Source organism: Polyodon spathula, chromosome 49 (genome assembly GCF_017654505.1).
Source record: "Polyodon spathula isolate WHYD16114869_AA chromosome 49, ASM1765450v1, whole genome shotgun sequence".
In the NCBI taxonomy this organism is placed as follows: Eukaryota; Metazoa; Chordata; class Actinopteri; order Acipenseriformes; family Polyodontidae; genus Polyodon; species Polyodon spathula.
The window spans coordinates 92,260-117,259 of NC_054582.1; the positions used below are offsets into that span (position 1 = coordinate 92,260).

The window sequence follows — 25,000 nt, forward strand, 5'->3', positions numbered from 1 at the left end:
AGTGAGGGGGAGGGAGCAGGCTGTGTTGTGCTGTGCTGTGCTGTGCTGTGCTGTGCTCTGCTCTGCTGTGCTGTCCAGTCTCTCTGACCCGTTTCTCCTCTCCGTCAGGTCTCTGTGTTGAGCTACAGTGCCAAGTTCGCCTCCTGCTACTACGGGCCCTTCAGGTGAGTGTGCTTCTGAATGACTGCAATTCAAACATGAGTCCAGGGTTACCAAAAAGGGCTTTTATTCTGTTGAATGATCTGTCTTTTAGGTAGGGATGTGAAGTCATGAAAATGATTTAAATTAAAATGAGACGCAGTCTCTCTAACAAGGTTCCCTCTGTGTGTGTGTCTGTGTGTCTGTCTGTCTGTCTGTCCATGTCTGTCTGTCTGTCTGTCTGTCTGTCTGTGTTCACAGAGACGCTGCCCAGTCAAAACCAGCATTTGGGGACCGGCGCTGCTACCAGCTTCCCCCCGGAGCACGAGGGCTGGCACTCCGAGCTGTGGTGAGTTTACACGAGGGCTGGCACTCTGAGCTGTGGTGAGTTTACACGAGGGCTGGCACTCTGAGCTGTGGTGAGTTTACACGAGGGCTGGCACTCTGAGCTGTGGTGAGTTTACACGAGGGCTGGCACTCTGAGCTGTGGTGAGGTTACACGAGGGCTGGCACTCTGAGCTGTGGTGAGTTTACACGAGGGCTGGCACTCTGAGCTGTGGTGAGTTTACACGAGGGCTGGCACTCTGAGCTGTGGTGAGTTTACACGAGGGCTGGCACTCTGAGCTGTGGTGAGTTTACACGAGGGCTGGCACTCTGAGCTGTGGTGAGTTTACACGAGGGCTGGCACTCTGAGCTGTGGTGAGTTTACACGAGGGCTGGCACTCTGAGCTGTGGTGAGTTTACACGAGGGCTGGCACTCTGAGTGTGGTGAGTTTACACGAGGGCTGGCACTCTGAGCTGTGGTGAGTTTACACGAGGGCTGGCACTCTGAGCTGTGGTGAGTTTACACGAGGGCTGGCACTCTGAGCTGTGGTGAGTTTACACGAGGGCTGGCACTCTGAGCTGTGGTGAGTTTACACGAGGGCTGGCACTCTGAGCTGTGGTGAGTTTACACGAGGGCTGGCACTCTGAGCTGTGGTGAGTTTACACGAGGGCTGGCACTCTGAGCTGTGGTGAGTTTACACGAGGGCTGGCACTCTGAGCTGTGGTGAGTTTACACGAGGGCTGGCACTCTGAGCTGTGGTGAGTTTACACGAGGGCTGGCACTCTGAGCTGTGGTGAGTTTACACGAGGGCTGGCACTCTGAGCTGTGGTGAGTTTACACGAGGGCTGGCACTCTGAGCTGTGGTGAGGTTACACGAGGGCTGGCACTCTGAGCTGTGGTGAGTTTACACGTGGCACTCTGAGTGTGGTGAGTTTACACGAGGGCTGGCACTCTGAGATGTGGTGAGGTTACACGAGGGCTGGCACTCTGAGATGTGGTGAGTTTACACGAGGGCTGGCACTCTGAGATGTGGTGAGGTTACACGAGGGCTGGCACTCTGAGCTGTGGTGAGTTTACACGAGGGCTGGCACTCTGAGATGTGGTGAGGTTACACGAGGGCTGGCACTCTGAGATGTGGTGAGTTTACACGAGGGCTGGCACTCTGAGATGTGGTGAGTTTACACGAGGGCTGGCACTCTGAGATGTGGTGAGGTTACACGGGGGTGGGCACTACACTGGATTAGCTGCTTGACCTCACTACTCATTAGCAGTGGTCAGCGCTGGACTGACCGGCAGTGTGTGTTTCAGGACCGTGATGTGCGAGAGGGGGCAGACATGCTGATGGTCAAGCCAGGACTGCCCTACCTGGACATCGTGCGGGAGGTCAAGGACAAGGTGAGGACAACGCTCCCGCTCAGACTGGGGTCCCGTTACCAAGCCCTGATAAAGATCTCACTCTCACAGGGCTTTATTCACTACAGTCTGGAAACATGCGACTCTGCTGTTCACTGTGTATTCAATACAGTCTGGAAACACGCGGCTGTGCTCTGCTGTTCACTGTGTATTCAATATAGTCTGGAAACACACGGCTCTGCTCTGCTGTTCACTGTGTATTCAATACACTCTGGAAACACGCGGCTCTGCTCTGCTGTTCACTGTGTATTCAATACAGTGTGGAAACACGCGGCTGTGCTCTGCTGTTCACTGTGTATTCAACACAGTCTGGAAACACGCGGCTCTGCTCTGCTGTTCACTGTGTATTCAATACAGTGTGGAAACACGCGGCTCTGCTCTGCTGTTCACTGTGTATTCAATACAGTCTGGAAACACGCGGCTCTGCTCTGCTGTTCACTGTGTATTCAATACAGTGTGGAAACACGCGGCTCTGCTCTGCTGTTCACTGTGTATTCAATACAGTGTGGAAACACGCGGCTGTGCTCTGCTGTTCACTGTGTATTCAATACAGTCTGGAAACACGCGGCTCTGCTCTGCTGTTCTCGTTGTTTGTTCTGCGCTGTCACGTTCTCTCTCCCCCCAGCACCCCACGCACCCCCTGGCTGTGTACCACGTGTCGGGGGAGTTTGCGATGCTGTGGCACGCAGCACAGGCCGGAGCGTTCGAGCTGCGCAGCGCCGTGATGGAGGCCATGACTGCCTTCCGCCGGGCAGGTAAACTACACGCTGCACAGGACAGAACCAGAACCAGACCCAATACCAGAACCAGACCCAAACCCAATTCCAATACCAGACCCAGACCCAATCCCAATACCGGACCCAAACCCAATCCCAATACCACACCCAGACCCAAATCCCAATCCCAATACCAGACACAGACACAGAACCAGACCCAATACCAGACCCAGTCCCAGAACCAAACCAAATCCCAATACCAGACCCAGACCCAAACCCAGACCCCAATACCAGATCCAGACCCAAACCCAGCAGCATTCTTCCCTCGGTTCCAGTTCCAGTGATAGTGTGTTCTGTTACAATTAGCTACAGTCACCCTGCTATAATTCCAGTGGAGTGACACTGAGCAGCAACACAAACTCCACATGTTAACATGCAGCTGTTGGTGTTTAGCAGAGAGTATTGTATTGTATTGTACTGTATTGTACTGTATTGGGGGAGGTGGTTTTCTACGTGGGTGCGTGTGCCCCTTCCCACAGCGTGGTTTTGTGTGTTTTTGTTTTCAGGTGCAGACATCATCATTACCTACTACGTGCCTCAGCTGCTGACGTGGCTGAAGGAGAAGTGAGAGACAGAGAGAGAGAGAGACGAGACCAGCACTCCACACACACACACACAGAGAGACAGAGAGAGAGAGACAGAGAGAGAGAGAGACGTGACCGGCGCTCCACACACACACAGAGAGAGACAGAGAGAGAGACGGGACCGGCACTCCACACACACACACACACAACTCACAATCATGCTGTTACTAACCCAGTGACACAGAGAGTCATGCTGTTACTAACCCAGTGACACAGAGAGTCATGCTGTTATCTGTCCTTTTCTATTTGCTTGTACAATCACACTGTGTTCGGTGCTGTGAACTCTAAAGGCAAAGTGCTGTGAGGCTCCTCAAGAATGTCTGTCAGTGAATGTGAAAGTGCCTTGCTTGTCTCCAAATGAAATAAAAATATTAATAACAATGAACTGGGGTCAGGTGTTTTTTTTTTGATACACAAAGTTTAAATGATTATATATATATGAGGAGCCCCATGCTGAGTATCAGATATTTCACAGCTCAGTGCCTTGCTATGCTGTGCTAGGTTTTAAAAGTGCTGAGTTTGTGTCACAATGTAAAACTTCATGCTTGATCAAACGGACTGTGAGATGCAGTGTGGAGATGTTTATAAACGGACTGTGAGATGCAGTGTGGAGATGTTTATAAACGGACTGTGAGATGCAGTGTGGAGATGTTTATAAACGGACTGTGAGATGCATGTGGAGATGTTTATAAACGGACTGTGTGCAGAGATGTTTATAAACGGACTGTGAGATGCAGTGTGGAGATGTTTATAAACGGATGAGATGCACTGTGGAGATGTTTATAAACGGACTGTGAGATGCAGTGTGGAGATGTTTATAAACGGACTGTGGATGCATGTGGAGATGTATAAACGGACTGTGAGATGCACTGTGGAGATGTTTATAAACGGACTGTGAGATGCAGTGTGGAGATGTTTATAAACGGACTGTGAGATGCAGTGTGGAGATGTTTATAAACGGACTGTGAGATGCAGTGTGGAGATGTTTATAAACGGACTGTGAGATGCAGTGTGGAGATGTTTATAAACGGACTGTGAGATGCAGTGTGGAGATGTTTATAAACGGACTGTGAGATGCAGTGTGGAGATGTTTATAAACGGACTGTGAGATGCAGTGTGGAGATGTTTATAAACGGACTGTGATGCAAGATGTTTATAAACGGACTGTGAGATGCAGTGTGGAGATGTTTATAAACGGACTGTGATGCAAGATGTTTATAAACGGACTGTGAGATGCAGTGTGGAGATGTTTATAAACGGACTGTGAGATGCAGTGTGGAGATGTTTATAAACGGACTGTGAGATGCAGTGTGGAGATGTTTATAATGTCCAGCAGGGGGAGGCAGAGCGCCACACTCCAGGTGGAACCTTTCTGTGTTTGTTCGTGTTTCCTGAAGGACCGGCCTGTACTGGAGAGTGGTCTCTTTGTACGTTTCTATCCGTCCCATCTGTGAAGTGAAGTTTAGAAACGCGGGGATTTCAATGGTTTTTAAGTAATCTCGCGAAAAGAAACAGATGAAAAAGTATAAATAGTTTTATTTATAGTTTTATTAAATAATTTAGCGACATTGTGTTGATAATACCAGAAGCCAAGGTGAGTGCATCTGTGAAAACATGCCGGGTAAGCACCTCGAGATCAGATCAGCGTTAAAATCATCTTGTAGATTTACTAAAAATGATCTCAAATCAGACTCGGCGTGACTTGCTGCCCTGTTGATAATTGCTGCTGTCTGCAACGGGGGCTATCGACAGAAATGAGCCGTTTGGCTAAATATTGATTATACTAACAATGGCGTTGTTAACACACAGAATCCAATCCAAAATCTCCGGACCCCGCTTCCGCCCACCACAAACTATATATTATTGCAAACCATGTTTAAAATATAGTGAAGCTTTTTCCTCAAAATTAGGTTTGTTCATTTTATTATTATTTTTTTTATTGTTTTGTTCGAGTCAAGTTCCTTCGAGGAAAGGACCACGTGACGGGGGTGTGGTTTCAGCTGAAGGGCTGCTGTGATTGGATCGCGTTTCTCAGAGTTTGGAATGTGTTCTCGTTTAAAGCCGCTAGGTGGCCCGGAGATAATAAAGTCAGTGTTGGCTCGGAGTTGGTTAGATTGAGTTTATTTCAAAGACCATGAATCGCTGGCATCACAGCAGCCCCTAGGTTGAAATCACACCCTCTCTGAGGTCCTTTCTGTATGTGAGCCCGACTCAGCCGCTCTCTCTCTGTCCAGTGTCTGGGAGCGATGCGGCTCCGCTGGCTCACCTGGGATGTGACAGACACGCTGCTCCGGGTGCGGAGCTCAGTCGGGGAGCAGTACTGCAGGGAGGCGCGGAGCCTGGGGCTGCAGCTGGAACCCGAGTCCGTGGAGAGAGCCTTCAGACTGGCCTACAAGAGCCAGCACCAGCGCTTCCCCAACTACGGGCTGAGCCAGGGGCTGTCCTCGCGGGAGTGGTGGCAGCACGTGGTGCAGGAGACCTTCTCCCTGTGCGGGGTGCAGGGCGAGCGGGCGCTGGAGCCCCTGGCAGAGAGGCTGTACCGGGGCTTCAGCGGCGCACACAACTGGGAGGCATTCCCCGACGTGGAGCGGGCGCTAGAGCAGTGCAGGCGACTGGGGCTCCGCATGGGGGTCGTGTCCAACTTCGACCAGCGGCTGGAGCAGGTGCTGGACAGCTGCGGCTTGAGGAAGCACTTCGACTTCGTGGTGACATCGGAGAGCGCCGGCGTGGCCAAGCCGGACGGCAGGATCTTCCGGGAGGCGCTCAGGCTGAGCGGGCTGACGGAGCCCAGCCGGGCAGCCCACATCGGGGATGATTACTGGAACGACTACAGGGCTGCCCGTGAGCAGGGGATGCAGAGCTACCTGCTGCAGAGGAAAGGGGCAGAGAGGGGGGTGGACTGGGGGGTGCCTCCCGAGCACAGGCTCTCCTCGCTGGACAAGCTGCCCGCCCTCCTCTCATAGAGACCGGGGAGCGGGCTCGAGTCTCGGCCTGCATGCATCGGGAGGGGAAAGCTGCTCCAGTTTAACTGTCTTTTCATTAAAACCAGACCAGAAAATATATCTCATCGTCGTTGTATTGGTTTACTGTTTGTGGGTGTTTAAAAATAAATAAATCAAAGGTTTCTGACACAACACCAAGTGCCTTTTCACTTATGTTTAGTTTTTAAATGAACCGAACTGAGTTCACTTGAAAACGAACTCCGGAGGAAGAGAGCTCGGCTCTGGTTGGATTCGCAGGCTGCGCGCCCCTCAGTGCAAGAGAACGAGTCACTTCAGCAGGACTGGCTGCGCTTCACACTGAAGCAAACTCGCTGCTTTTACCAAACGGACCGGACCGCAGCTCTGGAGAAGGACTCGGTTTGGTTCTGTTTAAACACACTGTGAAAGGGACGGTTCTTTTGGAGCGTTCACATGGGCTTCCAAAACAAACTGAACCACACTCAATTAGATAAACTGAGCCCGAACACTTGGGATCTGAACCTGAGCCTCACTGCTGGAGTCACAAGAGCCTGTGCAAGAGCAGAACCCGCACAGTGATGCCGGAGCCGTTGAACTGCGATTTCTACAGCAAACAGCAGGAGGTAGTGCTGCCAGTCAGCTGTGCTAGTCCTGCTTCATATGCAGTGTGGTGGGTTTGCTGTGTTCTGCACAGCGGTATCAGTCATGTGTGAGTATCCTGTTCTAAATAAAAACCGAGCTGGAAAAGGAGTGTCAGCTGTGAGCATCACCATCCTCAGCTGTGAGTCACCTGATCATTGTTCTGCCATGATCCCAGCAAAGAACACTTCCACAAGCACAGCGCGGGACCAGCGCAGAACACTTCCACAAGCACAGCACGGGACCAGCGCAGAACACTTCCACAAGCACAGCGCGGGACCAGCGCAGAACACTTCCACAAGCACAGCGCGGGACCAGCGCAGAACACTTCCACAAGCACAGCACGCGGGACCAGCGCAGAACACTTCCACGAGCACAGCGCGGGACCAGCGCAGAACACTTCCACGAGCACAGCACGGGACCAGCGCAGAACACTTCCACGAGCACAGCGCGGGACCAGCGCAGAACACTTCCACGAGCACAGCGCGGGACCAGCGCAGAACACTTCCACGAGCACAGCGCGGGACCAGCGCAGAACACTTCCACAAGCACAGCACGGGACCAGCGCAGAACACTTCCACGAGCACAGCGCGGGACCAGCGCAGAACACTTCCACGAGCACAGCGCGGGACCAGCGCAGAACACTTCCACAAGCACAGCGCGGGACCAGCGCAGAACACTTCCACAAGGCGCGGGACCAGCGCAGAACACTTCCACAAGCACAGCGCGGGACCAGCGCAGAACACTTCCACAAGCACAGCGCGGGACCAGCGCAGAACACTTCCACAAGCACAGCGCGGGACCAGCGCAGAACACTTCCACAAGCACAGCGCGGGACCAGCGCAGAACACTTCCACGAGCACAGCGCGGGACCAGCGCAGAACACTTCCACGAGCACAGCACGGGACCAGCGCAGAACACTTCCACGAGCACAGCGCGGGACCAGCGCAGAACACTTCCACGAGCACAGCGCGGGACCAGCGCAGAACACTTCCACGAGCACAGCGCGGGACCAGCGCAGAACACTTCCACGAGCACAGCGCGGGACCAGCGCAGAACACTTCCACGAGCACAGCGCGGGACCAGCGCAGAACACTTCCACGAGCACAGCGCGGGACCAGCGCAGAACACTTCCACGAGCACAGCGCGGGACCAGCGCAGAACACTTCCACGAGCACAGCACAGCGCAGAACGGGCGCCCAGCGCAGAACACTTCCACGAGCACAGCGCGGGACCAGCGCAGAACACTTCCACGAGCACAGCGCGGGACCAGCGCAGAACACTTCCACGAGCACAGCGCGGGACCAGCGCAGAACACTTCCACGAGCACAGCGCGGGACCAGCGCAGAACACTTCCACGAGCACAGCGCGGGACCAGCGCAGAACACTTCCACAAGCACAGCGCGGGACCAGCGCAGAACACTTCCACAAGCACAGCGCGGGACCAGCGCAGAACACTTCCACGAGCACAGCGCGGGACCAGCGCAGAACACTTCCACGAGCACAGCGCGGGACCAGCGCAGAACACTTCCACGAGCACAGCGCGGGACCAGCGCAGAACACTTCCACGAGCACAGCGCGGGACCAGCGCAGAACACTTCCACAAGCACAGCGCGGGACCAGCGCAGAACACTTCCACAAGCACAGCGCGGGACCAGCGCAGAACACTTCCACAAGCACAGCGCGGGACCAGCGCAGAACACTTCCACAAGCACAGCACGGGACCAGCGCAGAACACTTCCACAAGCACAGCGCGGGACCAGCGCAGAACACTTCCACAAGCACAGCGCGGGACCAGCGCAGAACACTTCCACAAGCACAGCGCGGGACCAGCGCAGAACACTTCCACAAGCACAGCGCGGGACCAGCGCAGAACACTTCCACAAGCACAGCGCGGGACCAGCGCAGAACACTTCCACGAGCACAGCGCGGGACCAGCGCAGAACACTTCCACGAGCACAGCGCGGGACCAGAACACTTCCACAAGCACAGCGCAGAACGGGCACCAGCGCGCAGAACACTTCCACGAGCACAGCGCGGGACCAGCGCAGAACACTTCCACGAGCACAGCACGGGACCAGCGCAGAACACTTCCACAAGCACAGCGCGGGACCAGCGCAGAACACTTCCACAAGCACAGCGCGGGACGGGACCAGCGCGCGGGACCAGAACACTTCCACAAGCACAGCGCGGGACCAGCGCAGAACACTTCCACGAGCACAGCGCGGGACCAGCGCAGAACACTTCCACGAGCACAGCACGGGACCAGCGCAGAACACTTCCACGAGCACAGCGCGGGACCAGCGCAGAACACTTCCACAAGCACAGCGCGGGACCAGCGCAGAACCTTCCACGCACAGCGCGGGAGCGCAGAACACTTCCACAAGCACAGCGCGGGACCAGCGCAGAACACTTCCACAAGCACAGCGCGGGACCAGCGCAGAACACTTCCACAAGCACAGCGCGGGACCAGCGCAGAACACTTCCACAAGCACAGCGCGGGACCAGCGCAGAACACTTCCACAAGCACAGCGCGGGACCAGCGCAGAACACTTCCACAAGCACAGCACGGGACCAGCGCAGAACACTTCCACGAGCACAGCACGGGACCAGCGCAGAACACTTCCACAAGCACAGCACGGGACCAGCGCAGAACACTTCCACGAGCACAGCGCGGGACCAGCGCAGAACACTTCCACGAGCACAGCGCGGGACCAGCGCAGAACACTTCCACAAGCACAGCGCGGGACCAGCGCAGAACACTTCCACAAGCACAGCGCGGGACCAGCGCAGAACACTTCCACGAGCACAGCACGGGACCAGCGCAGAAAAGTTCCTCATGCGTGCGCAGTCGTAACCCCCGCTACATCCAGCAGCGCTTCAATAAAGTGCAACGCTGTGCAGAGGTTTGCACAGGCAAGCAGAGCCCCGCCCCCGCCCGAGTCACATGAGCCGCCATCAGCTGACTGCAGTACTGTGGGGCTCCATTGAGAAGAGAGAAAGGCATCGCTCGTACAATACTGCGCGTCCTGACACCCGAATCCAGCATTTACACCGCAGTCACCTCCAGACATGGCAAGCCAGTCTCAGGGAATCCAGCAGCTGCTTCAAGCCGAGAAACGAGCGGCGGACAAAGTCGCCGAGGCCAGGAAACGTAAGCGCAGCAGCCGTGCTGGATCTGCTCGACCCAGCTCGGGAAATGACGCGGATCTGCGGCGGGGAGACACGGCGGCCTTTACTGAGGCCTGTGCTGGGTGTTTGAATGGGGAGTGTGCGAGCACGGAGCTGCTGAAGAGTAATGTGTGATTCCCGTGTAAACACGGGGCTTAGTACGGGGCTTAGTGCGCAGCGCGACCTCTCCATACAGACTGGGATTCCCGTGTAAACACGGGGCTTAGTACGGGGCTTAGTGCGCAGCGCGACCTCTCCATACAGACTGGGATGTCGTGTTATTGTATCGGTGCAGCGGGTAAAGGGCGCCCCTCAGGTAGTTTGTGAATGAATGGGGATGCTCTGTCGAGTTCACTAGAATACACTGACTGTAGTGATACAAGCTCTCGTTTCTGAAATACGCTACATGTAATAATATTAGAACAACAAGACTGGTTTGAAGAACTCCTCGGGTTGACAAGCAGCTATTCGAGGGTAATAATACTCCTCGTAGCGGCTCTTATAATCGACATCGCTGAATCTGTTTCACTCAGCCGTGCCTACGTCATGCAGCTCTGTAAATGATGCGCGCTTCGTTCAGCCTACGTCCTCTGTATCGTTCATGCAGCTCTGTAAATGATGCGCGCTTCGTTCAGCCGTGCCTACGTCATGCAGCTCTGTAAATGATGCGCGCTTCGTTCAGCCGTGCCTACGTCATGCAGCTCTGTAAATGATGCGCGCTTCGTTCAGCCGTGCCTACGTCATGCAGCTCTGTAAATGATGCGCGCTTCGTTCAGCCGTGCCTACGTCATGCAGCTCTGTAAATGATGCGCGCTTCGTTCAGCCGTGCCTACGTCATGCAGCTCTGTAAATGATGCGCGCTTCGTTCAGCCGTGCCTACGTCATGCAGCTCTGTAAATGATGCGCGCTTCGTTCAGCCGTGCCTACGTCATGCAGCTCTGTAAATGATGCGCGCTTCGTTCAGCCGTGCCTACGTCATGCAGCTCTGTAAATGATGCGCGCTTCGTTCAGCCGTGCCTACGTCATGCAGCTCTGTAAATGATGCGCGCTTCGTTCAGCCGTGCCTACGTCATGCAGCTCTGTAAATGATGCGCGCTTCGTTCAGCCGTGCCTACGTCATGCAGCTCTGTAAATGATGCGCGCTTCGTTCAGCCGTGCCTACGTCATGCAGCTCTGTAAATGATGCGCGCTTCGTTCAGCCGTGCCTACGTCATGCAGCTCTAAGTGACGCAGTGCTGTTACCGTGCTGTATCTACTGGATGTATTGCTCTGTCTGAGTTGGCAGCTTGTGGCTCTTTAGCACGGATGGGAGCTCATGCAAGCTGGAGGGAAAGTGCTTGGTTCACAGCTGATTGTCCTCTTGTGACCTCGAACAGTCTGTATAGTGTTTATAATTGTGATACCCACAGATGGTTGGAATGGTAATGAGACTGAATCGCAGTTCATTCCAGGTTTTACTGGGAACCAGGGGCCGGTTTCACAGAGTGCTGCCGCTGCTTAGCAGACTGTCTTACTGTTGACCTGTTTCATAAAACACTGTTTAAAGACAGAAGGATCATTCAGTAGGAATCCGCACAAGTCAGTGTGATTAAAGGGCAATTGTGTTGTTTTCTTCTCTCTCTCTCTGGCTCTGGTCTGTCACAGTGTCAGGAGACGCGTCTCGCGCATGGGAGCCGCGGTGACGGTACGAAATGTGATTTCTTTAAAAGGACAAGCCTTCAGCTTCCTGTAACCCTCTTTTTAAATGTATTTCTTCACCACAGGAAAGAACCGGCGCCTGAAGCAGGCAAAGGAGGAAGCGCAGGCTGAGATTGAGCAGTACCGCCTGCAGAGGGAGAAGGAGTTCAAAACCAAAGAGGAAGCCGTACGTTTCATTCCTTTTCTATCGTGCCCCTTGAACTGAACTGATCGTCTGCTTAGAGTGGAAGAGAGCAGGGGAGAGGGGCTGTGAGGCTATAGACCTTTACTGAAGAGCACTGGGGGGCTGTGAGGCTATAGACCTTTACTGAAGAGCAGTGAGGGGCTGTGAGGGGCTGTGAGGCTATAGACCTTTACTGAAGAGCAGTGGGGGGCTGTGAGGCTATAGACCTTTACTGAAGAGCAGTGGGGGGCTGTGAGGCTATAGACCTTTACTGAAGAGCAGTGGGGGGCTGTGAGGCTATAGACCTTTACTGAAGAGCAGTGGGGGGCTGTGAGGCTATAGACCTTTACTGAAGAGCAGTGGGGGGCTGTGAGGCTATAGACCTTTACTGAAGAGCAGTGGGGGGCTGTGAGGCTATAGACCTTTACTGAAGAGCAGTGGGGGGCTGTGAGGCTATAGACCTTTACTGAAGAGCAGTGGGGGGCTGTGAGGCTATAGACCTTTACTGAAGAGCAGTGGGGGGCTGTGAGGCTATAGACCTTTACTGAAGAGCAGTGGGGGGCTGTGAGGCTATAGACCTTTACTGAAGAGCAGTGGGGGGCTGTGAGGCTATAGACCTTTACTGAAGAGCAGTGGGGGGCTGTGAGGCTATAGACCTTTACTGAAGAGCAGTGAGGGGCTGTGAGGCTATAGACCTTTACTGAAGCGCAGCATGTCATGTGTTCATGTAGCTCACCAATGAGAGTGGGAGGGTGTGTTCCGTGTGGATATCATGCTTTCTACATGTCTCCCTTTCTCCCCCTGTCCTGGTGTGTCGTGTGCAGGCTCTGGGCTCTCATGGGAACTCGGCAGTGGAGGTTGACAAAGAGACCCTGGACAAGATCAAGAGAATCCAGCTGAACTACCAGCAGAACCGAGAGACCATGCTGGGCACCCTGCTGACCCTGGTATGTGAAATCAAACCCGAGATCCACGCCAACTACCGGGTGAGCGGATAAACCCGGCGAGACCCGCGGGCCCGGAGGAACCCATCCCAGCGCGCCGGCACCAGGAATGCTCAAGAGCTGGTCTCGGGTGCCGTGTTGTGTGGGGCTTCGTGTGCCTCGTATCTCAGTGGTTAATCGAGTGTGTGTTTGTGTTTGTGTGTCGGGGTGTTCCCCAGTGTATGTATCGTTAGAAAACCCCGCAGTGCGAGAGGAGAGCCGTTATTGTTCCCAGTTTTCCTCCCCCATTAGAAATGGATGTTTAGACCCCCCCCCCCTCTGAACAGAGGGATGAAGAGAAAATGAAAAATCTCTCAGTAGAACTTTGTGTCAGCATTCCATATCTGTGTTCTCTGGATTCTGTATCCCATTGCAAAAATAAATACTATTCAAACAAAGAGAACTGAGTCGACTTCTTCACTTCTTTTTTTTTTTTAAAGCTGGTTTTGCTTTGCTGTTGACGGAGGGAGGGAGGGAGCGTTGTGTATTGAGCTCTGCACATGTGAACGCAGTGTCTGGTGTGCAGAATAATGAAATCCTGTCTTCAGCGCGCTGCAGGCTTCACCGAGGGGTGTTGCATTTCACACAGGGGTCGGGTTGGGGGTTGGGGTTGCACCTCTCTCCCTGGGACACTCCGGCACTCGGGCAGTCCCTGAATTTGCATGATGGGAGCGAGAGAGGAGGTCGCTGGTGCGCCGCAAAGGACAGTACGCGACGCAGCTCGTGCTCTGATTCTTCTGGGCTCTCGCGGACACTGGTAAGTGCGTGCGTGCTGTTTTTGGGTCGGGACTGATTGTTTTAAATAAATATCGCGGTTTCGTAATGAACTGAAGTGACCCTGTTGGAGTGGAGGATCGTTCCCAGTGTTGTTCAAGGCGGGGGGAGGCGGGGGGGGGGTGGTTTGTAACCTCTGTCGTGTTATGAGGGTGCTTATGCTGTATAATGATGCCTAATTCAACACGCAACTTTGCAAAGATTTGAACGACAACATAAAACAATAGCATTTAATACCTCAATGCAACATAAAACAATAGCATTTAATACCTCAATGCAACATAAAACAATAGCATTTAATACCTCAATGCAACATAAAACAATAGCATTTAATACCTCAATGCAACCTAAAACAATAGCATTTAATACCTCAATGCAACCTAAAACAATAGCATTTAATACCTCAATGCAACCTAAAACAATAGCATTTAATACCTCAATGCAACCTAAAACAATAGCATTTAATACCTCAATGCAACCTAAAACAATAGCATTTAATACCTCAATGCAACCTAAAACAATAGCATTTAATACCTCAATGCAACCTAAAACAATAGCATTTAATACCTCAATGCAACCTAAAACAATAGCATTTAGCACTTCTTTATAATGCCGATTCGGTGTGAATATATTCCAAAAGGAAGTTAATAATAATAATAATAATAATAATAATAATAATGAACGAGCGCAAAGTAACGCGATGCTGTCCTAGCTTTATCTAATCTGAGGAGTCGCTGTTGGAGAAATGCAGGCGTGTCGATAATCGAGGTTGTGTTGTCCCAAATCAGAATAAACCCCAATGCAATCTCTCGAGTGACCCGTTCTGTCCCCAGCGGTCACGCTGTTTTGGAGTGGTTTGTGAACTTTATAAAAACCAGACAGGTCGGAAACTTGACGTGGTCCAGTTCTGCTCCCGGAGACCTCGGCGGACACACCGCGCTGCTTCAAGTCTTTATGATGCTAACGTGATGCTGGCGTGCTGCGGGGTCTCAGATAGCGGGCTGCTGCTGCTGTGTGAGCGGCATTCAAACCAGAACAGAGTCCGAGGCTTGAACAGTGATTTAAAAATAATCCAACAAGCACGAACAAGACCGATGAGCAATACGTATTGGAAAAAAATAAATAAAAGTGTGTGTGCATATATATACACTACCTAATTTCTATAGGTACTCCCCCCAAATGCCAAGCGACAGGACGTTCTCTGAGTTGATGGAGGAGAGCCCCCTGGACCCCCCCTCTCCGTCCTGCTGCAAGTCAGGTGATGTGAAAGTCTGCTGGTCCAGAACATTAACATGAGCGCCTGTTGCTTCTCCTCACCCTTACCGCTGGTGTCTGTGTGTCTGTCTGTTCTCCTTGCCCTGACTGCTCGTGTCTGTGTGTCTGTCTGTTCCAGCTCTGAGCAATGGGCAGGTGCTGCAGGTGCTGACAGCTGACAACACGCTCTCCTCGACGGGCGAGTTCGATTTGCAGGGTTGCACAGAGAGGCTGAGGACCCTAGGGGTACAGGTAGAGAGACACTGACACTGTGTTAGACTGGGATACAGGTAGAGAGACACTGACACTGTGTTAGACTGGGATACAGGTAGAGAGACACTGACACTGTGTTAGACTGGGATACAGGTAGAGAGACACTGACACTGTGTTAGACTGGGATACAGGTAGAGAGACACTGACACTGTGTTAGACTGGGATACAGGTAGAGAGACACTGACACTGTGTTAGACTGGGATACAGGTAGAGAGACACTGACACTGTGTTAGACTGGGATACAGGTAGAGAGACACTGACACTGTGTTAGACTGGGATACAGGTAGAAGGTAGAGTTCTGTGTGGTCTCTCTTGCTGGGCAGGGGGTTCCTGGGTTCAGTGTCTTGTCTCCGCTCAGGTGTCCTGCTCACAGTACAGGGAGGAGCTGCACCAGGCTGTCACGGACCCCGAGCTGCGCAGATATCTATTCTTCAGCTCGAGAGCCTTCTCCATGGCTATAGCAGTGGTGAGTCCCTGCAGCGAGCCGCGCAGGAATCAATTGTTCAGTATTGCTTGATTGGATAAAATGAAGCGTCTGCAATCAAGCAGGGTCAGATAATAATAATAATAAGCCCTAACTTTTCAAACGCTTAACAGAGTCACTCGAGAGGGCAGGTGTTTCGGCTCATGCCTTCATCAGTGTTACCAGCTGAACAGTCAGTCTTCTTCACTCTTGGAAGCTCTAGCTTAGCTTCTGTGACCTGAGCTTTTGCAATTACTGCTGAATGATCTGCAACATGATGAACTGCCATGAGTCTGTCTGTGTCAGGCCAGGCTGTTCCACTCATTTTCTCTCCCCCCTCTGTGTTTGCAGCTGTGCTACGTGACGGTGTGGGTGAACCTGTACACCTCCCTGCGCCTGGTCTCCACGGCGACGCCCTGGTCACTCAGTGTGCTGGTCAGTGTGTCCGCGGCGCTGCTCACTGTGGCGCTGGTGCTGCTGCTGGACCGGCACCGCACTCGCATGAACACCAACACCGACATGCGCCTGGCCGGCGTGAACGAGAGGCTGCTGAGACACAAGCTGCTGCTGGGGATCACAGAGCTGCTGCAGGGCGGCCACGCTCGCCTGCAGGTATCTTTACACACAGCAGCGCGGGAGGCTTCACTGCAGCATCAGCCTCTCTGAAGACACTGAGAAGGGCTTCCAGCGCACGTGTTTGTTATCGAGTTTATTAAGAGGGGTGCATTTCTATGCTGGTGGTTTTAATTGTAATGAAGGGAGTTTGTGTCTCGCTGTTCTTCTGGGTGCTTGTGTGGTGCTGCTTGCATGCTGTGCAGTGCCCTGTGTGCAGGAGAGATCCCCCTCTGTATCGCTGTGGAGTCCTTGACAGCCTCTCAGCTCTGGTTTGTGTATTTCGACCTGGCGATGTGCAGACAGACCCTGACCAGCCGAATGGAGAATTGGAAGAGCAGCAAGCCGGTGAGCCTGGAAGCCTCTTTTTAATTTGAGTAACTGCATACACACTGAAACACTGACACTGTCCTGCTGTCTGCTTGTCTCCCAGTCACAGCTACGAGAGCGACTGGACCAGCTCTGCGTCATCATCAGCAAACCTCTCAGCCAATCAGAGGAGGGGAGGGCGGGGCCCCTGGCCGGGGAGGACATTCCCCTGCTGTCCAGTCTCAGTACAGGGGGCAGGTCCGAGAGGAAGAGCTTTTCCTTCAGCCAGGTGGTGAGACTCGTCCCAGACGGGACGCCCCAGGTACAACCCCCCCCCCCCCCCCCCCCCCCCCCCGGGTGCAGTGGTGCTCAGATTAGCACTGTGCAAATTATTAATCCAAGTCACAGATTAGGATTTGATAGCTCCTGGGATAATGTAATCTTTTCGTATGCAGACTCTTCTGTGCTGAGGGTCAAATTTGCTAAGAGTAAACATGCAGACGCACACACAGAGAATTTAACAGAGAGCTCAGGAATGTGGCAGTGGAGGTGCTGAATCTCTTTGAATTGACAGGCTGGTGTCAGTTCTGTCTTGTGACCAGGATAAACTGCATCATGCGGGCAGGACCTGGCAGGGTTGTGACTCCTCTCTCTCTCCTCTCTCAGGACCTGGCAGGGTTGTGACACCTCTCTCTCTCTCCTCTCTCTCCTCTCTCAGGACCTGGCAGGGTTGTGACTCCTCTCTCTCTCTCCTCTCTCAGGACCTGGCAGGGTTGTGACTCCTCTCTCTCTCTCCTCTCTCAGGACCTGGCAGGGTTGTGACTCCTCTCTCTCTCTCCTCTCTCAGGACCTGGCAGGGTTGTGACTCCTCTCTCTCTCCTCTCTCAGGACCTGGCAGGGTTGTGACTCCTCTCTCTCTCTCCTCTCTCAGGACCTGGCAGGGTTGTGACTCCTCTCTCTCTCCTCTCTCAGGACCTGGCAGGGTTGTGACTCCTCTCTCTCTCTCTCTCTCTCTCAGGACCTGGCAGGGTTGTGACTCCTCTCTCTCTCTCTCCTCTCTCAGGACCTGGCAGGGTTGTGACTCCTCTCTCTCTCTCCTCTCTCTCCTCTCTCAGGACCTGGCAGGGTTGTGACTCCTCTCTCTCTCTCCCGTCTCTCAGGACCTGGCAGGGTTGTGACTCCTCTCTCTCTCCTCTCTCAGGACCTGGCAGGGTTGTGACTCCTCTCTCTCTCTCCTCTCTCAGGACCTGGCAGGGTTGTGACTCCTCTCTCTCTCTCTCCTCCTCTCTCAGGAGATGGCTGACCGGCTCCTGTTCATTTACTCTGGGGCCTACGTCCGGCTGCTTGCCTGCGGATTGCTGCCCAGAGTGAGCTCGGGTCTGCACGGGGCCGCTCCCTGCGTGTGCCAGTTCATCGAGGTGGCTGTGCTGGGCTCGGACAGCCCCTGGTGCTGGAGACAAGCTTGTCAATAGTACCCTGCTCGGAGACCCACACATTGAAAACAATATTCTACCAGAGCAAATGGACTGAATCATTCCACTGGCAGGGCTGGCTTTAGTTTTTTTTTTTTTTTGGAAATGCATATTTTATATTGGGAAGGTGTTTTGTTCTATTTCTCTGTCTTTGTAAAAATGAAAAATATTGATAAATATTTTGGAGAAAACTGCAGCCTGGGTTGAGTAATTCAGTTGAGTAAGTAATTCAGTGTGCAGTGAAAGTGTCTGTGCTGGTGTGAGCTCTGCACTGGGCTGCTGTGTGTTGCAGTGATTCAGTGTGCAGTGAAAGTGTCTGTGCTGATGTGAGCTCTGCACTGGGCTGCTGTGTGTTGCAGTGATTCAGTGTGCAGTGAAAGTGTCTGTGCTGGTTTGAGCTCTGCACTGGGCTGCTGTGTGTTGCAGTGATTCAGTGTGCAGTGAAAGTGTCTGTGCTGATGTGAGCTCTGCACTGGGCTGCTGTGTGTTGCAGTGATTCAGTGTGCAGTGAAAGTGTCTGTGCTGGTGTGAGCTCTGCACTGGGCTGCTCTGTGTTGCTGTGATTCAGTGTGCAGTGAAAGTGTCTGTGCTGGTGTGAGCTCTGCACTGGGCTGCTGTGTGTTGCAGTGATTCAGTGTGCAGTGAAAGTGTCTGTGCTGGTGTGAGCTCTGCACTGGGCTGCTGTGTGTTGCAGTGATTCAGTGTGCAGTGAAAGTGTCTGTGCTGGTGTGAGCTCTGCAGTGGGCAGATTCGGCTCCCTGAGGCAGGAGGTTATAAACCGGCAGTCATCAACCACAGCACGGCAGAACAGCGCCACCTAGCGGTACCATCCATAAATGCAGCTTCCCTGGACAGAGTCTGCAAGAGTGACAGGGGCTGAGAGACTTGCTTCTGCAACAAGGGGCGGGGCTACCATGAGGACAGGCAGTTCTGATTGGCCGAGGGAGGTTCCACCATAGCTTCTCCCCAAAAAGGCAACACCAGAAAAACAAAACGAAGAGCTCTGATATCAGAGACCGGGCTGAGTTTAAACTGGAACGGGACCCAGCAATAGAAATAAGAAGATCGGGCGCATCACTGCAGCACCCAGCGCCGTGCTTTCACCCCTGCGCGTCCCTTCCAGCAGCCCTTGAAGAGCGGGCACGCAGCCGAGGAGCTGCGCCTGCATGCAAGCCAGCGCTGTCAGGGCGACCGATAGGTCTTGTGATGGTAACAGCAGCAGACCAGCCAGGAAAGACAGAGAGACGATCTGAAGGTGGGAATTAAAGATATATACTGTGTGTGTATATGAGATTAGACTGAGCTGTCGGGGTGCAGTGACGCGCAGTAGCGCTCCTGTGTTTCATATCTGCCATGTTTATTTTTAAACAGCGCTGCTATTCTCTTTCACTCAGCAGGAAGCTTTATCATTGCTTGTTAATGCAGGTGTCCGTGTTTTCCGTGGCCAGACCCGCCCTGTGTGCGGCGGCGGCGGGTCGCGGTTCAGATCCTGCCCTTATATAGGAAGCCCGGCTGACAGCGCGTCTCTCCGGCGAATAACAGGGACGCGTGTTAAACCGGGCCCGCCCGGGTTACTTTAGTCTGTTTCAAATACGGATTAAAATGCTATTCACGACGTGTTCCATCGGAGCTCTCGAGTTTCATGCATGACATGCTGAGACTAGCTGGGAAAATACATATATGCTTCATTTAATTAAAAGAGAGAGTTGTCCTTGATTAATTCTAGGGCTGAACTCACAAGCCGAGGCACAGACCCTGTAGCTCCACGCTGTTTTTATTGTAACCCTCCCTGGCGTTTGTTTGGTGTTTGCAGCCACACCGAGTCGTTATTATCGCAGTTACTGGAATATAGTTTCTTATTTCTCCGCGGTGTCTTAACACAATTACGAGAAGGCACTGGATTTAGAGGCTCATTTGACTTAAAGATTATTTTTGTGTGTGTTTGCAAAGTTTCTGAAACTGTTCTGGATTTCTGGGCAGTAAAGAACAATTTCAGGACTATCAAACTTGTATTTTATTCATAAAAACAGACTTTGTAAATCGAGACCTGATTTCACATCATCATCTCCAACTTGATTTTAAAGTGCTTGTGTGTGTGTGTCTCTGTGCGCCCCTCTGTATCTCTGTCTGTGTGTGTGTGTGTCCCTGAGCCTCTGTGCATCTCTGTGCATCTGTGTGTGTGTGTGTCCCTGAGCCTCTGTGCATCTGTGTGTGTGTGTGTGTGTGTGTGTGTCCCTGAGCCTCTGTGCATCTCTGTGTGTGTGTGTGTGTGTGTGTGTGTGTGTGTGTGTGTGTGTGTGTGTGTGTGTGAGCCTCTGTGTGTCTCTGTGTGTGTGTGTGTGTGTGTGTGTCTCTGTGTGTGTGTGTGTGTGTGTCCCTGAGCCTCTGTGTATCTCTATGTGTGTGTGTGTGTGTGTGTGTGTGAGCCTCTGTGTGTGTGTGTGTGTGTGTCCCTGAGCCTCTGTGTATCTCTGTGTGTGTGTGTGTGTGTGTGTGTGTGAGCCTCTGTGTATCTCTATGTGTGTGTGTGTGTGTGTATCTCTGTGTGTGTGTGTGTGTGTGCTGGGTCCCAATGTGTGATGGCTCTGTGTGTGTGTGTGTGTTGTGTGTGTGTGTCTCCCTGAGCCTCTGTGTATCTCTGTGTGTGTGTGTGTGTGTGTGTGTGTGTGTGTCACAATGAGACAATGTGTGTCTGTATCTCTCTGTATCTCTGTGTGTGTGTGTGTGTCCCTCACACACTAGTGGGTGTGTGTGGAGACACATAGAGACAGACACACCGACACACACACCGTGGTGTTGTGTGTGTCTCACCACAATGAGACTCACAGGGTCTCTCTGTGTGTATGTGTATCTCTGAGACAAGGGCCTCTGGTATCTACTGTGTGTGATTGTCTGTGTCTCTGTGTGTGTGTGTGTGTCCTGGTGTGTGTGTGTGTGTGTGTGTGTGGCTCTGTATCTCTATGTGTCTGTGTGTGTGTGTGTGTGTCTGTATCCTCTGAGCCTCTGTGTGTTTTGTGTGTGTGTGTGTGGTCACAATGAGACAATGGCTCCGTATCTCTGTGTATCTCTGTGTGTGTGTGTGTGTGTGTGTCACAATGTGACAATGGCTCCGTATCTCTCTGTATCTCTGTGTGTTTTGCAGGCTGTGTGCTGGGTCACAATGAGACGATGTGTGTGTGTCTCTGTGCCTCTGTGTGTTTTGCAGGCTGTGTGCTGGGTCACAATGAGACGATGGCTCCGTATCTCTCTGTGTCTCTGTGTGTTTTGCAGGCTGTGTTCTTGGTCACAATGAGACAATGGCTCCGTATCTCTCTGTATGTGTGTGTGTGTGTGTGCTGGGTCACAATGAGACAATGTTGTGTCACAATGAGCCTGGCTGTGTATCTCTGTATCTGTGTGTGTTTTGCAGGCTGTGTGCTGGGTCACAATGAGACAATGGCTCCGTATCTCTCTGTATCTCTGTGTGTTTTGCAGGCTGTGTTCTTGGTCACAATGAGACAATGAGCTCCGTATCTCTCTGTATCTCTGTGTGTTTTGCAGGCTGTGTTCTTGGTCACAATGAGACAATGACTCTGTATCTCTCTGTATCTCTGTGTGTTTTGCAGGCTGTGTTCTTGGTCACAATGAGACTGGCTCCGTATCTCTCTGTATCTCTGTGTGTTTTGCAGGCTGTGTGCTGGGTCACAATGAGACAATGTATCTCTCTGTATCTCTGTGTGTTTTGCAGGCTGTGTGCTCTGAGACTGGCTCCGTATCTCTCTGTATCTCTGTGTGTTTTGCAGGCTGTGTGCTGGGTCACAATGAGACAATGGCTCTGTATCTCTCTGTATCTCTGTGTGTTTTGCAGGCTGTGTGCTGGGTCACAATGAGACAATGGCTCCGTATCTCTCTGTATCTCTGTGTGTTTTGCAGGCTGTGTGCTGGGTCACAATGAGACAATGATGTATCTCTGCTCTGTATCTCTCTGTATCTCTGTGTGTTTTGCAGGCTGTGTGCTTGGTCACAATGAGACAATGGCTCCGTATCTCTCTGTATCTCTGTGTGTTTTGCAGGCTGTGTTCTTGGTCACAATGAGACAATGGCTCCGTATCTCTCTGTATCTCTGTGTGTTTTGCAGGCTGTGTGCTGGGTCACAATGAGACGATGGCTCCGTATCTCTCTGTATCTCTGTGTGTTTTGCAGGCTGTGTTCTTGGTCACAATGAGACAATGGCTCCGTATCTCTCTGTATCTCTGTGTGTTTTGCAGGCTGTGTGCTGGGTCACAATGAGACAATGGCTCTGTATCTCTCTGTATCTCTGTGTGTTTTGCAGGCTGTGTTCTTGGTCACAATGAGACGATGGCTCCGTATCTCTCTGTATCTCTGTGTGTTTTGCAGGCTGTGTGGCTCACAATGAGACGTGTCCTGTGTGACTGAGTCACAATGAGACGGGAGCTCTATCTCCAGGCTGTGTGCTGTATCTCTGTATCTCTGTGTGTTTTGCAGGCTGTGTGCTGGGTCACAATGAGACGGTATCTCTCTGTATCTCTGTGTGTTTTGCAGGCTGTGTTCTTGGTCACAATGAGACAATGGGCAGGCTGTGTGCTGGGTCACAATCTCCGTATCTCTCTGTATCTCTGTGTGTTTTGCAGGCTGTGTTCTCACAATGAGACTCTGTTCCTCACAATGAGACGATGGCTCCGTATCTCTCTGTATCTCTGTGTGTTTTGCAGGCTGTGTGCTGGGTCACAATGAGACAATGGCTCTGTATCTCTCTGTATCTCTGTGTGTTTTGCAGGCTGTGTGCTGGGTCACAATGAGACAATGGCTCCGTATCTCTCTGTATCTCTGTGTGTTTTGCAGGCTGTGTTCTTGGTCACAATGCTGTCCAGCGCACTTCTCAAAGGCATGCCTAGCTCTGAGCAGCCTGGCTCTCCCTGACAGCCTCGTCTTGCAGATCTCTGTGCTGTCCAGCGCACTTCTCAAAGGCATGCCTAGCTCTGAGCAGCAGCGTCGAGTCTCTCTGCTGTCCAGCGCACTTCTCAAAGGTACTACTGCATCCCCCGCGCGGTGCCGCGACACCCGGGTACGAGCCTCCCTGATCCTCTCTCTGCTGTCCAGCGCACTTCTCAAAGGCATGCCTAGCTCTGAGCTGCAGCGTCGTCTCTCTCTGCTGTCCAGCGCACTTCTCAAAGGCATGCCTAGCTCTGAGCTGCAGCGTCGTCTCTCTCTGCTGTCCAGCGCACTTCTCAAAGGCATGCCTAGCTCTGAGCTGCAGCGTCGCCTCTCTCTGCTGTCCAGCGCACTTCTCAAAGGCATGCCTAGCTCTGAGCTGCAGCGTCGTCTCTCTCTGCTGTCCAGCGCACTTCTCAAAGGCATGCCTAGCTCTGAGCAGCAGCGTCACCTCTCTCTGCTGTCCAGCACACTTCTCAAAGGCATGCCTAGCTCTGAGCAGCAGCGTCGCCTCATCAGAGCAGTGACCTGCAGACATGTGTCATGTATCTGCAACATTAAGTGTCAAAGAAAATGAAGAAATGGGTAAAATGAGATGATTAGCATGATTAGTCTGAGGTTTCCACTAGCAACACTTTAAACACTCTTCAATACAATCTAATAAAAGCGTTTGCTGTCAACACTTTAAAAATCAAATCAGATGCCTTCATTGACTGTCCAGTATGGAACAAAGGGTTCCCTTTGCATAGGGCTGATTCCCAATGCACTGTGTGTTCCTCCCTGCCTGACCCTGCCTCTCCCCCTGCAGCCGCAGTGTCCTGGCTGAGGGAGTTCCAGCGGCTCTTCGACTCCATCCCCTGTGTGGAGGTGTGCGCTCTGAAGGAGCACCACGACCAGGTCCTGCACCTCAGCTTCTCGCACACCGGATACCTCTTCGCCTCGTGCTCCAAGGACTGCACTGTCAAGGCAGGCTCTCTCTCTCTCTCTCTCTCTCTCTCTCTCTCTCTCTCTCTCTCTCTCTCTCGCTCTCTCACTCTTTCTTTAAACCCTGGTCGTAGTCTGTTTAACTGAATCAATCAAAGCTCCACCAGACCCTACAGCATTGCATGGTTTCATGTTACCTCTGTAGTGGGACTCTCATTTTCATCTGTGAGGTATTTTGTGGGGCTCGGGAGAGGGCTGGTGGTGCTTATCCAGGAGTGACAAAGCTGGGGCAATCGCTCAGACACGCATGTGAAATCTGCAGCAGTCTGATTGACTGGGCGCCCAGTGTGAGCACCAGCTCAGTTATTCCCAGTTCAGATATTCTCTGCTCAGTTATTCACCAGTTGATCTCCGTGTGGTTTTTCTCAGATCTGGAACAATGACCTGGACATCTCCCTGCTGCACAGCTCCAACATGCGCGAGTTTAACTGGGGCTACACCCAGTTCTCCCAGTTCAACTCAGATGACACCCTGCTGCTGGTGTCGGGCGTCTACGTCGGACGGCACCACTCCTCCTCGGGGGAGATCGCAGTCATCAGCCTCGGTATTAATTCACTCAGACAGTCTTTCATTAATTCCGAGATCTAAAAAACATCATAATGATAATAACAGTGCCCTGTTGCTCCCGTCCCCAGATGACTTCACCCTCCTGTCACGCGTCCGGAACAAGCCCTACGACGTGTTTGGCTGCTGGCTGAACGAGTCGCACCTGATCTCGGGTAACCTGCACTGGATCGGCAACATCACCTCCTGCTCCGTGCTGTGGCTGAACAAGGCCTTCCAGGTGAGGGGGGAGGAAAGCCAGCCTGCGTTAACCGCTAGAGCCCAGCAGAGACCTGCATGTAATCCTGTTTCTGTTTATCACTAGGGGCTACAGTGCTGTGGCGAACAATACCTGTGTTTAAGCCATGTGTTTGTAAGCTTGTCAATATTGGAATCAGTAGATGGAAACTCACTAACACGGCAACTGGAATTCTGTACGCCCTCCACCCGTTTACAGACATCAAATTAGTACCCTTCCAGTGACCTCTCGCTCTCTGACTTGAACGTCAATCCCTGTCTTGCTCCCTCTCTCCC

At 52.6% G+C, this 25,000-nt stretch overlaps 5 protein-coding genes across 8 annotated transcripts; all 5 read left to right on the plus strand.

Annotated features, from left to right (window-relative positions):
• Positions 1-99: 99 nt before the first annotated feature.
• On the plus strand, positions 100-3,295 carry LOC121306667 (delta-aminolevulinic acid dehydratase-like; the record flags this gene model as incomplete). Its single annotated transcript, XM_041238496.1, has 5 exons — positions 100-164; positions 400-487; positions 1,772-1,858; positions 2,502-2,631; positions 3,159-3,295. Coding segments are annotated over 5 exons (432 nt in total), but the record flags the coding sequence as incomplete, so codon positions are not given.
• Positions 3,296-4,618: 1,323 nt separating this feature from the next.
• Positions 4,619-7,106, plus strand: hdhd3 (haloacid dehalogenase-like hydrolase domain containing 3). Of its 4 annotated transcripts, XM_041238464.1 has the most exons (3): positions 4,629-4,830; positions 5,046-5,146; positions 5,471-7,106. In XM_041238464.1, the coding sequence occupies exon 3, from the start codon at positions 5,483-5,485 to the stop codon at positions 6,197-6,199; it is 717 nt and encodes a 238-aa protein (XP_041094398.1). In that variant the 5' UTR covers positions 4,629-4,830; positions 5,046-5,146; positions 5,471-5,482; the 3' UTR covers positions 6,200-7,106. The 4 variants fall into 4 exon arrangements, with proteins under 4 accessions (XP_041094399.1, XP_041094398.1, XP_041094397.1 ...); XM_041238465.1 differs by lacking the exon at positions 5,046-5,146 and having other exon boundaries at positions 4,619-4,663; XM_041238463.1 differs by lacking the exon at positions 5,046-5,146 and having other exon boundaries at positions 4,629-4,857.
• Positions 7,107-9,787: 2,681 nt separating this feature from the next.
• Positions 9,788-13,248, plus strand: atp6v1g1 (ATPase H+ transporting V1 subunit G1). The gene is made up of 3 exons (XM_041238621.1): positions 9,788-9,989; positions 11,770-11,870; positions 12,692-13,248. Exons 1-3 carry the CDS (start codon positions 9,908-9,910, stop codon positions 12,863-12,865), a joined length of 357 nt encoding a protein of 118 aa, XP_041094555.1. The 5' UTR covers positions 9,788-9,907; the 3' UTR covers positions 12,866-13,248.
• Positions 13,249-13,475: 227 nt separating this feature from the next.
• On the plus strand, positions 13,476-18,756 carry LOC121306653 (transmembrane protein 268-like). Its single transcript, XM_041238461.1, has 8 exons — positions 13,476-13,607; positions 14,791-14,882; positions 15,018-15,130; positions 15,510-15,617; positions 15,966-16,226; positions 16,494-16,574; positions 16,660-16,857; positions 17,828-18,756. Exons 1-8 carry the CDS (start codon positions 13,513-13,515, stop codon positions 18,005-18,007), a joined length of 1,128 nt encoding a protein of 375 aa, XP_041094395.1. The 5' UTR covers positions 13,476-13,512; the 3' UTR covers positions 18,008-18,756.
• Positions 18,757-19,213: 457 nt separating this feature from the next.
• On the plus strand, positions 19,214-24,967 carry LOC121306668 (F-box/WD repeat-containing protein 5-like). Its single transcript, XM_041238497.1, has 6 exons — positions 19,214-19,262; positions 22,493-22,518; positions 23,021-23,072; positions 23,748-23,905; positions 24,293-24,467; positions 24,559-24,967. The coding sequence occupies exons 1-6, from the start codon at positions 19,214-19,216 to the stop codon at positions 24,789-24,791; spliced, it is 693 nt and encodes a 230-aa protein (XP_041094431.1). The 3' UTR covers positions 24,792-24,967.
• The last annotated feature ends 33 nt before the right edge of the window (positions 24,968-25,000 follow it).

Excerpts from the sequence above, each read along its gene's own strand:
- LOC121306653 (XM_041238461.1), top strand. The coding sequence starts at position 13,513 with ATGATGGGAGCGAGAGAGGAGGTCGCTGGTGCGCCGCAAAGGACAGTA. Across the intron at positions 13,608-14,790 it reads CTGGGCTCTCGCGGACACTG|GTACTCCCCCCAAATGCCAA; the intron begins GTAAGTGCGTGC and ends TAATTTCTATAG. Across the intron at positions 16,227-16,493 it reads GCGGCCACGCTCGCCTGCAG|CTCTGGTTTGTGTATTTCGA; the intron begins GTATCTTTACAC and ends ACAGCCTCTCAG.
- hdhd3 (XM_041238465.1), top strand. The coding sequence starts at position 5,483 with ATGCGGCTCCGCTGGCTCACCTGGGATGTGACAGACACGCTGCTCCGG.
- LOC121306668 (XM_041238497.1), top strand. The coding sequence starts at position 19,214 with ATGGTAACAGCAGCAGACCAGCCAGGAAAGACAGAGAGACGATCTGAA. Across the intron at positions 23,073-23,747 it reads CGCGGTGCCGCGACACCCGG|CCGCAGTGTCCTGGCTGAGG; the intron begins GTACGAGCCTCC and ends CTCCCCCTGCAG. Across the intron at positions 24,468-24,558 it reads GATCGCAGTCATCAGCCTCG|ATGACTTCACCCTCCTGTCA; the intron begins GTATTAATTCAC and ends TCCCGTCCCCAG.
- atp6v1g1 (XM_041238621.1), top strand. The coding sequence starts at position 9,908 with ATGGCAAGCCAGTCTCAGGGAATCCAGCAGCTGCTTCAAGCCGAGAAA. Across the intron at positions 9,990-11,769 it reads AGTCGCCGAGGCCAGGAAAC|GAAAGAACCGGCGCCTGAAG; the intron begins GTAAGCGCAGCA and ends TCTTCACCACAG. Across the intron at positions 11,871-12,691 it reads TCAAAACCAAAGAGGAAGCC|GCTCTGGGCTCTCATGGGAA; the intron begins GTACGTTTCATT and ends TGTCGTGTGCAG.